Source organism: Pseudochaenichthys georgianus, chromosome 1, assembly GCF_902827115.2.
Source record: "Pseudochaenichthys georgianus chromosome 1, fPseGeo1.2, whole genome shotgun sequence".
Classification (NCBI taxonomy): Eukaryota; Metazoa; Chordata; class Actinopteri; order Perciformes; family Channichthyidae; genus Pseudochaenichthys; species Pseudochaenichthys georgianus.
This window is the reverse complement of record NC_047503.1, coordinates 45706119-45718076: the sequence shown is the minus strand read 5'-3', so window position 1 is coordinate 45718076 and position 11958 is coordinate 45706119. Positions and strand designations below refer to the sequence as shown.

Below are 11958 nucleotides of genomic sequence, written 5' to 3'. Positions count from 1 at the left end.
TTGTTCACATTATATATGCTTCCGTTCGGCAATATTATAAGGAATCATTCTGTAAACTTTCATTGTTATGCGGATGATACTCAACTATATTTATCAATCAAGCCTGATGAAATTAATCATCTAAATAAAATTCAACTGCCTTAAGGACTTAAAAACGTGGATGACCTTAAACTTTTTGATGTTAAACACGAAGTTATTGTACTTGGCCCGAAGAATCTACGAAACAAATTATCTAAAGATATACTAACTATGGATGGCATTAATTTGGCCTCCAGTGAGACTGTAAGGAATCTTGGTGTTATATTTGATCAGGATTTATCCTTTAACGCCCACATAAAATCAATTTCAAGGACCGCCTACTTCCATCTACGTAACATTGCAAAAATCAGGCATATCTTGCCTCAAAACGATGCAGAGAAACTAGTCCATGCATTTGTTACTTCAAGGCTGGATTATTGTAACTCCTTGTTATCATCGTGGGCGGGTGGCGCAGTGGTCTGTGCATCCGATCATCAGACCAAGGGGGGTGCTGGGGGAACTCCTGCCGCCACTGCGTCAGGCCGTTGTGTCCTTGGGCAGGACACTTCACCCGGATTTGCTCCTGTGGGTATTGTCCACAGTACATGTATAATATCGATGTGTACTTGTAAAAGCGGCTCGATGACTTCGAGGCATGAAGATGGACGGTGTGGCGCAGTGCGCTGTGCAATGATCATCAGATCAAAGGGTGAAACCCGCCGCTGCTGCGTCTGTATAGCCGGTGTGTCCTTGGGCAAGACACTTCACCTGAACTTGCTCCTGTGGGTATTGTCCACAGTACATGACCATTGCATGTATGATATGTGTAATGTGTATTTGTGAAGTGCTTTGAGCATCTGGAAAATGCTATAATAAATGTAAGGAATTATTATTATTATCAGGGTGTACCAAGAAGTCAGTCAAGTGGCTTCAGCTGATTCAAAATGCTGCAGCTCGTGTACTAACCAGAGTTAGGAAAAGGGACCACATTACTCCTGTTCTGGCTGCCTTACACTGGCTCCCTATAGAACACGGGATAGAATTTAAAATTCTTCTTCTCGCCTACAAAGCCCTTAATGGGCAGGCGCCATCTTACCTTAAAGACCTCATTATACCCTACTGTCCTACTAGGGCATTGCGTTCCAAGAATGCCGGGTTGTTGGTTGTTCCTAGAGTCTCTAAAAGTACAATGGGAGCCAGAGCCTTTTCTTATCAAGCTCCACATTTGTGGAATCAGCTTCCAGTTTGTGTTCGGGCGGCAGACACCCTATCCGTTTTTAAGAGTGCGCTTAAGACCTTCCTTTTTGATAAAGCTTATAGTTAGGGCTGATTAGATTCAGCCCCTAGTTTTGCTGATATAGGCTTAGTTTGTCGGGGGACATCTTACTTCTTCCTTCTCTCTGTCTGTACCTGTGTACCCTCATGTTCCGATTAACCCAGCTTCCCCAAATGTCTTTCTTTTTGGTGTCTATATACGCCGGGATCCGGAGTCATGGATGATCCTGCAGTCCTGTGTCCTGGATCGCGAGCGCTGGATCTTGAGTCGTGGCTGTGGTCCTGGATCATCGGTCCTGGATGGATATCCTCGTGGATTCATCTTCCTATTATACACACATGCATTTCCAAACATTTGGACTTCCTATGTTGCAAATGTATTATCTTTTCAATTTACACACGGCATCTATTGCACGTCTGTCCGTCCTGGGAGAGGGATCCCTCCTCTGCTGCTCTCCCTGAGGTTTCTCCCATTTTTCCATTTAAACTGTGGGTTTTCTTCGGAAGTTTTTCCTTGTACGATGTGAGGGTCTAAGGACAGAGGGTGTCGTATTGTCATACTGATATTCTGTACACACTGTGAAGACCACTGAGACAAATGTAACATTTGTGATATTGGGCTATATAAATAAACATTGATTGATTGATACTGACTGTGATAAGATGAACGAGATCAAATAAGCCTATTCTGCAGTTACATAAATAGTGCAATAATGACTGTTATGTGCAAAACATACATTTTTAACAATCACCTTGATATGTTTACGTAGCCTTGAAATGCTGGTACTAATGTCCAAACATGTATGTTAGTTGTCTGTATTTGTATTTCTACTAACATGTGCTTCTCTATATTGAATATGTTAGCTTACTCTCTTTATTGTTTGCCTTTTATCTGCAATATCAATTTTGCTGTAATGCTGAAAAAATGTCGTGTAATTAAAATGTGATTTCTGATTTCGGGTTTCTAGGTAACTCTTTAATGTTCAAACATTAATAACATTTGACTATTTGTGTCACAAGACACACAATGCAAAAAAAAAATTAGGCTGTAAAATAACCTCACAAGCCATAAAGCCAAAGAACTTAAAGGAGTCATAAAGTTGAGATAAGACACAGCTGTTTTCAGTTTCAGTTTTAGCTGGCTGGTAAAAACGTCTATGAGTTGTTGCTTGGACTTTGAGACAAGAAACAGAAACCCTGTTTTAATATGCTAAAAATAAAATGTGCGTTATGCTAACCAAAAGTCACAATCTGCAAAGTGTAACCTAAAGATGTGGGTTTAGAGGAACCAAACACTACTCACAGGAAACAGTGTTTAGCCAGAACAACAAGAGGTAAAACATACCGTTAAATAAAACTGGACCAAAGAAGAAATTCAAGAGAATTTTGCACATTTTTCCAGGAATGAAATGAGGCTTATTTTGTCATTATTCAATATGAGTCAGACTCATGTGCTGCATATGAAACGTCTCAGACTTTGACACTGTCGCTGCAGCATACACCGAACACACAATCTGTATTGCTTGGATGTCCAATAGAACCATTCATTATTGAATAGTAAGAACACTTCTAAACAGGGTCAACACACTTTATTATCAGTTTCACTATATAGAACAATGTAACGGTTTGGGACTCCTGACCCCAGGAGACGCCTCTGTAATCACCGTTACTTTCCATGAGCTGCAGTCAGTTCTTCCGACCTGGCACTTGGATCTCGTTCCATTCTTTTTATCATAAGATAAGATAAGAGTGACTTTTATTAATCCCCATGGGGAAATTGTTTCTCTGCATTTGACCCATCCTAGTGTTAGGAGCAGTGTGCTGCCATTTTGAATGGCGCCCGGGGAACGGTGCCTTGCTCAGGGACATCTCGGTAGCACTTGGTCTTGCCGGGACTTGAACTGGTGACCTTCCAGTTGCCGAGTCCCTATGGACTTCGCCACCACCATCGCCCATCATGTTTGGATTTGAATGAAAGGTGAAACTAAACAATAAGACGCACTGCATTAATACAATTATTCAAGAAGAATATCAAATGACTCTAAACGATCAAAATCAGACTAAAATAAGACTTAAAAGATGAAGAAATGGCCGCAAAGACATTCAAAAAGACGAAATCCACCCCTCATTTCCGTGTAAAATGACCTTTTACAAGTCTGTTTCCAGGGGCCCATTATCCCATAATCCATTCATAAGCAGGAGGACATGCATGTTATTTAAGTCAGGGGGGGTACATAATTACTTGAAACAGATGTCAGTATTGGCTGGAAATATACAAAAGAAACAATCTTGAAAGGACTAGAATAATTATTTTACTGATATTATTATGAGCCTTATTCGATAACCATTAGGCACCAAGGCTGTGTCAGGTCGAAGAATACATGTTCAAAATTAAGTAATTGGTCATATGATTAGGGTGACATAAGAAACAGCTTTCGATAAACAATTTTGTTTCATTTTCAGTTTGAGCTGGCTGTTTGTGTTGCTTGGACTTTGGGACCAGAATGAAATGAATGAATACAATATTCTGACCATGAAATGTGCCTTATGGTTACTAAACAGCCTTTATCATGTGAGAGAACGTACATTACAAAAGACTAGAATCTGAGAAGAGTAACCTCAAAATGTGGATGAGGAACAAAACCCTACTCAAAGCAAACAGTTTAGTCAGAACAACGAGAGAAAAAGAGAACTGACCATAAAACAGTCAAAATGCAACCGAAACGATAAATGTCATATAACCATGTATGCCTCCTGACTCCAGGGACGTCCCTGTCAGAAACCTAGCCTTATCTTCCCACGCGTTAACTACAATACTTCCTGTATGGTCCAAGGATTCAGAAACCATTTTCGATATAATTGATTTTCTTTTTTTACCACAGATGTTACTAACCGCTTGTTTACCACAAAGAGCAGAAAGAACACAAAATGAACAGCTATGGGTTTTAAAATATCAGCAGCTGGATTTATTGTCTTCAGTTTCTCTGGATCAGGCATTTTATATTTGTTTACATTACTTGTTACTTGACACAACGATATGCTGACTGCAGTGGGGTTTGAACCTGTGCTCCCTTGATCCAAACACCAATGCACTACCCCACTGCGCCACACACCTCCATATGTAAACGTCGTTCACTTGTTGTCTGGGCAACCACAATATAGAGTGAGAGTAACGTGTGCTGGCTGAGTTGAATGGCTAAAGCTTGTTCATAAATTCGACACAAACACCACATTTCAAAGTTCATCATTGTGGAAATCATTTTGAGTAACCATATAATCTGTTTTTAATGCACCACAATAGGACTCACTGACTTGTATGCGCATTTGTGGTTGACTTATTGGCAAAAGGAAAACGTTGGTGTCAGAGTACTGTCAGTGCAGAATTAAGACGTAGATCTGTACTCACGTCCAACAAAAAATCCAAGAACTTAGTTAAACTTCTTTATATAAATATTGTTATTATTACAATATGTGCATTTATACCAAATACATCTCATGCATTTCAACGCCTGTGAGAGAAAGGTCCGTTTATGGTGAGAGCACATGTTCTGGGTTTCTTCTTTCACAACAGCGAGGAAACAAAGTGTTTTTCTTGACATTTCTAGAAACCAACTTGCTATAGATGAATGCTCTCTCTTTGATCAGCTTAATAGTATGTATTGATATCATCTGCAGCCTTTGTTATTTGCCTTAGTTTACTTCAGTTCACCTCATTCATTCATATTGAGTTATAAACGTATATGAAAAATTAGATATAGATAAGATAAGTACTTTATTGATCCCAATTGGGAAATGTTTGCGTAGCAGCATAAAAGACAAGGCGTGGCACATAAGAGAAATTAAAAGACTAGAAATAAACACTTAAAAAATGACACAAATAGAAATAAAATAGCATTGAAAAAAGTAGAACATATAAATGTTGAAATACCAATTTACAGGAAACAAAATATAAAGCAGGATATTATATTATTAGTTAGTTATTCAATGAAGTGAGAACAATTCGCCAATATTGTTTTTGGAATGTTGCAGAGCTAAATTTGATTATTTTTCTTGCATGTGTATTGTTTTTAACTTTCCTCTGATGTGGAGCCTAATAGAGCTGGGCAATATATCAATATTATATCGATATCATAATATGAGGCAAGACATTAACTTATCATTTATATTTATTTATAATGTGGCATACGTTTTGTCTTTTGCTGGTTTAAAAGGCTGCATTGCAGTAAAGTTATTTAATTATCTGAATTTTTATTTTTAATTATTTTTGTATTGAGTCAGGCACAATGAGTTTACATACAGCCAAATTGAAACTGTACATCAGAATGTCTTGATTTGTTCTGAGTGACTAGATGGGGTGTCCTGCTATCACCCTGGAGTGAGATGAGTCTTTGATACTGGGCAGTTTTTGTTTTATTCTCATCTAAACACAGAGGCAGTGGTTCCAGGATTCTACCGTAATGCATAGGATATTCGCGCACCGCAATATCACGTGCGGGCTGGCTTGAGGTTTTCCCGAGTGGAGGCTGGCTTGACCGCAGTAAACCACCGGTGTGTATTCGAAACTACAGTTTCGGTGACGAGATACCGTTAGTACAAAGGTAACACTACGGTTATAGAACGTCACGAGTTCCCCCGCGTCACCATATAAACACCGGCTCTTCCCCACAGTTTGCCACTTGGTTTTAACTTAACTTCTGTCCCACCGAGCCGGTCGGAACCAACGAATAAAAACGATGTCCGTTATTGAAACCGGTCGCTTTATGTATTTCGCTTTTGGAAGTAATTTGTTGAAGGAAAGATTGCAACTTGCCAACCCAACGGCAATATTCTGCACAACCGGGCGACTCAAGGTAAAAAAAAACACATGTATCAACATTACCAATAATACCGTGTTCAAGTAATGAGGGAATTGGATAATTCAGTAGGTCGTTAAGTGGTTTCGACTGTGTGTGTGTTCTTTTCTTAAGGCAGGGTTGCCAACTTTGGGCACCTGGCTGGAGTGAGATTTTGATATCATGGGTTTAATTACACATATGCGCACTAAATGACTGCTATCGTGTCAGCAGTGGGACCTTAGCAGATATATATAGGATATATCACGGCCTGAAGTGAGCTATTGCTTTTATAAAACGGTTACCAAGTGTGGCAATATGAAAGAAAAATACACACTCTAATTTAAATAGTTTTTATTAGTAAATAATGATGTTCAAAATAAAATAGTCCCTCCGTTGCCTTCTGCACGAAACATAGTGCGAGGTGGTTGCTATGCAACAACACTAACAGCTAGCGAACATATTAGACAGAGAGCGTTGATCCATTATTTGGCTATTTATTTACATTCATTTGTATGTTGCCGTTTATTGTGCAGCCACTGAAAACCTGTCCAACATCAGCAGCATGGCTTACGTGGTTACTTGTATAGGCTGAGGTTGTTCTAGGCTGTTGCTTGGCGTAGCGAGAATATTGCTCCACTTTCTCCGGTCCCCGAGATTGGGCTTCCAGTAGCTCTGGAGAGAGCTTTCGCACCTGTGGCCACTAACGGTCATCATCATTTCTCTGCTTTGTTCCAAGACCCGCATCAGAAAGCTTTTGAATGGTGGTACTTCTCTAGTTGGTCTACCTGCTCTTCACGTAGCTCTGCATGTCGTCGTTTAGGTGCTTTTTTTTTTCTGGAGATAGACACTCCTCAATCCACTCCTCCATAGTAAGACCCCCCCCCCCCCCCAATCAGATTGCTTGATTTGACTTGTCCGTTTTATAAATATCCAATATACAAATACACAATATTGGACACAGACTATAAAGGGCACAAAGTTTCATTCACTAATGAAAGTCAAACACACTGTTTTATTGTGTGCCTGTCGTGATAAGCAATTAATTGACTTATCGTACAATAAATAAAAATGAACTTGATACATTGCCATTTACATGAGGATGTGACTATAGCTTGAAAAGATTTACTTGAATTATTACTATATATTATCATTATGTCAGTGGTCTAAAATGGTCATACAATGGTGCCGACAATATTATCGTTTATCGCAATAATTTCCGGGGAAATGAATCCAACAAAATTAATTATCGTGAGAGGCCTATATGAAACACACACACACACACACACACACACACACACACACACACACACACACACACACACACACACACACACACACACACACACACACACACACACACACACACACACACACACACACACACACACACACACACACACACACACACACACACACACACACACACACACACACACACACACACACACACACACACACACACACACACACACACACACACACACACACACACACACACACACACACACACACACACACACACACACACACACACACACACACACACACACACACACACACACACACACACACACACACACACACACACACAAACACATCTACAGACTTACTCCAAACTGCCAAATATATTAATTAACACACTCTCACTCTTATTCTCTTTGACTCTATTTTGGCCAAGTAGAACAATAAGCAGCAGACTTTTACTTGTTATCATTTCTACTGGATCTTAGATCTGCGCATGCGCAACACACCTGATTGACCAACCGGCTCCCTCTGCTCTGCTGTCTGTTAACGTTGCTAAGAGTGGTGGGGGCGGGGAGGGAGCGGATCGACAGCTTGAGCAGCTGTCAACTCAACATTGTAAATAACCAACCAAAAACGATCGCCGGTTCATGTTGTTTCTGGCGTGAGAATAGTTTGGGCAGCGTGATGCGTGAGAGTTGGCAACCCTGTGGCAATGTTTGTGCAGCAACTATGACACACACATAGCGTTCAACCATTCATTGGTAATGCTGATTAGGCTACACTTATTTACACTCGCACCGATATAAACGCTTACGGGTCTAACCCATGATAGTCGTTTATCCTATGAATGCAGCATTGACTTGTCACATGTGTTAGCTTAATGTCCGTGAATGTACCATGGACTAAAGAGGCGACATTGAAATAAAAACTATTTAGCATGTTGTTTTAAATCATTTTAGTTACTGATGGTTACTTACACAGTAAAGCCCAGTTTCTCTATAGCTAATTGGGTTTCATAGTTTGTTTACAGTAGGGATGTCCCGATCACCTTTTTTTGCTCCCGATCCGATTCCGATCATTTGATTTTGACAATCTGCCGATACCGATTTTTCCCGATCCGATCTTTATGCAATGCATTAAGAGAAAAAAAAGGTAACAGCTGTGATTATCTACTGGGGACACAAACATCTCTCTCCATCACAGTGTCATAAATGCACGTTGTTCAAAATGTAATGGCTCATCACTGTTCACAGCCTTTTGTCCTTTTACTCCCGCCCCCATCACCCCTCCCTGTGTGTGCAGGACTATAAGTTGAATTTTGGCTACATGTACGAGAAATATGTGGACAACAGTTGGCACGGTGGAGTGGCCACCATTGAGCCCTGTCGAGGGGCTGAGGTGTGGGGAGTCATTTGGACTTTGAGCAACAAAAACCTCCCGAGCCTGGACAAGTGAGACACTCACTAACCCAGCCTTTTATCAGTTCATTGTAGTGTTGTTTACTAACTACAGTCTGGTTGTTCTCTTTATGTCCTCAGACAGGAAGGGGTGCATGAAAGCTATTACTCTCCTCTTGAACTTTCAGTAGAGACTGACAAAGGACTCCTACTGTGCAGGACTTATCAGATGAACAACTTCCACGCCTGCCCTCCCTCGCCTCAGTACAAACAGGTGTGTGCATGCAAACACTAACGGCCCGTCCACACAGCGGCGTGCGTTGACGCTTGCCGGCGGGCGTGTCTGACACTCGACCGACAACCAATAACATGAATCTCCCGCCCCAGCACGCGGTTTGATTGGCTAGAGCTTGTACTAGCATATGATTCGATTGGCTGACGCCTCCGTCGAGGCGTCAACAGTTGAACATTGCTCAACTTTTGAAGCGAGCAACGCCAGCAACGCTCCACGTCGCTTCCCAAAATGCAGTTCGGCTAAAAGTGACATCACCCCATTCAAAGTGAATGGAAGCTTCAACGCACGCCGCTGTGTGGACGGGCCGTTACACAATCATTTTCATATCAATTACTCACTTTGAATTCTTGAAGAAAGTTTTTTTTCCCCCCATGCCTCCGTGATGAACAAATGATCAACTTGGGGCTGTGTTCAACATCTGAGAAACTATATTATAACATCTGTTTCTCACACAACAATGCAGTATAATCGGCATCTCATTTATTCAGGTGAATGCTCAATACTTCCCAAAGATTTTTTACGAAAACCTTTCTAAATATTAAACTTCATAAACATAAACACTTCATAAACATTACATGCAGGGAGAAGTTGCCTGAGTTGGATGTTTTTTTTAATTAAATGGTTTCAGCGAAATTAGTATATGACTGGCCCCCCATTTTTTAAGTGTCCTTTGTTTACCGTGGAAATATGTAGCAACAAGTTTTCTTTACAAATGCAAAGTGACACAGGGTGAGTAATTGATTTACAAGAAAAGGCCATTTTGGTGAAGTATTCCTTTTTAAGCTACAACAGCAATGAGTGACACATTCCAATTGACTTAGTGCAATGTTTTGTGACTAAATGGACATGTGTAACAGAGTGAGTCTCTGCATGTGTTTCTGCAGGTGGTGTGTTTGGGAGCCGAACAGAACGGACTCCCGGTGGATTACCTGAAGAGGCTGCAGGCCATTGAAACCAACAACTACAGCGGCCCCTCCTTACTTGATCAAATCACAACAGTCACAAAGTAGATTGAACATTAACATTCTTCAAATTCTGTAAATCAGTTTACAAATCTTCATCACGTTTGTAGCAGAATTAAAAACAAGATAAAGTACAGAATATATTTTAGGTTCCTAACTTCTCTTACTCGACGTTTCTGGAGCTTTTGACCTGTATTTCCCAGTCTTTATTATTACCATAACCATGTAAGTACTAATGATATCATGTAAATTAAGGATTATAAGGTATGACATTGCAAAAACTGTGGGATTTAATTAACCGACTGTGGAAAAAGTTACTAACTGCACCCTGAGGTTTAGGAACTAATATTTCTAAGGTCAAAACTGAATCAGATATGAAAATGAATCGGCACCACAACGTGTCCAGAAGGTGGCGATGTATTCACTCTAGTATCCTTATCTTTTATTTCCAGCAACAATTACTGTATTTTATTCGATCACAATGGAAGATAACATGATTACTCGGGGTAATCTTAAAGACTGAGTAACAAACACCCTTGAGATTCTCTCGTCATCCACTTTCTGTTATTCTCCTTTTGATGATCAAGGCATTGAGACGTTTTTCATGATATTCCAGGCCATTCATACACATGTGCAAACTTGTTGAATTAAACACTGTTAAATTCAACATAGGTTTTATTGTAAAATAAAAATAAAAAACAATTCTCTGAATCATCTACGCAAAATGATACCACTTTATTTGTTACGACACAGTGGTCTTGGACATAATGATAATTTGTAACTCTCCCAACATTTTAGAGCCTCTAGGAATTATAGAAAATACATATGTAGAAAAAACAAAAACCACTGACAGGAGAACAGAAGATATATGGTGAACACCAACTAGCTTGTTTTATACCTCTAGGTAAATATTTTATGTAGAATAAACAATGGCACACATCTTAATTTCCTCTGACAATCAAACATAGGCCCATGCAAGTGAAATGTCCAGAGTTGTATACTAACCAAGAGTTTTACTGAGAACGTTTTAGAGAATTGGGTTTCAAAACTGCCATCTGCAGGAGTTGGTGAGCAAGAAACAATAGTTGGGTGTGCTGTGAACGAACAAGGGGAAAAAACAAAATGCACATAACACAAATAGGTCCAAATATGTTAAAAAAGGTGTATAGTATAAAGTATAAACCAAGTCCTCTTAAAAGTGTCTGCACTTAAGTCTTGTTTCAAGCAGACAAGAAATGGTGGAAATGGGCATAAATAAAAGGGTGCCAATAAAAGCAGTTACCACGAAAAAATCATTGCTCAACTTGAAGTCAGTAGCCATTGTTGAATAACAGATTGTAACCAGCGGAATACTGCTGCAGCACAACAGTTTGCCACCATTTTATCCCGGACAACTGTTATGGAAATCTAGGACCCAACACAGCTGGAGAGTACAAGTCAAAGTGATCAAAACAAATAAATGGTGAATCGAACAGAGCTGTCTTTTGGTTATTTATTTGAAGCTTCAAATACATGATACAGATATAATATAGACACAGGTCTGACAGAGCATAGAATAGTCTGCCAGAGTGTGCGTAGTACAATGAAAAAGCAAAGGTTATATAGGAAATGAGTGGGAACGTGAGAAATCTGTCTTCACACAGTCACATTGTTATTAGACACCTGGCCTTGAGCGGTAGATAGCATGACGGTTCTCAGAGTAGGGAAGTTCGTGTGTGACTGTGTGAGTCTCCCAGTAGCCAAAACAGCTCTGTGGCCTTGAAGAAGAAGAAGAAGAAAAAGAAAACAGCACATGACATTTATGAGAAGCATTTGGTTTAAGCATATAAGGATATAATAAAAATGTCCACTACACAACTCATCTGTATGGTTATATTCTCTGCCTCCGATGAAATTGGGATATGGACCACTGACGACATGCTGTAGTCAAA

At 40.0% G+C, this 11958-nt stretch overlaps 1 protein-coding gene across 1 annotated transcript; it reads left to right on the top strand.

Annotated features, from left to right (window-relative positions):
- The first annotated feature begins 5901 nt into the window (after window positions 1-5901).
- Window positions 5902-11499, top strand: LOC117451113 (gamma-glutamylcyclotransferase-like). The gene is made up of 4 exons (XM_034089234.2): window positions 5902-6143; window positions 8676-8824; window positions 8912-9044; window positions 9950-11499. The coding sequence occupies exons 1-4, from the start codon at window positions 6027-6029 to the stop codon at window positions 10073-10075; spliced, it is 525 nt and encodes a 174-aa protein (XP_033945125.1). The 5' UTR covers window positions 5902-6026; the 3' UTR covers window positions 10076-11499.
- Window positions 11500-11958: the final 459 nt, after the last annotated feature.

Coding starts and splice junctions, on each gene's coding strand:
- LOC117451113 (XM_034089234.2), top strand. CDS start 6,027: ATGTCCGTTATTGAAACCGGTCGCTTTATGTATTTCGCTTTTGGAAGT. Junction 6,144..8,675: donor GCACAACCGGGCGACTCAAG/GTAAAAAAAAAC, acceptor CTGTGTGTGCAG/GACTATAAGTTGAATTTTGG. Junction 8,825..8,911: donor AACCTCCCGAGCCTGGACAA/GTGAGACACTCA, acceptor TTATGTCCTCAG/ACAGGAAGGGGTGCATGAAA.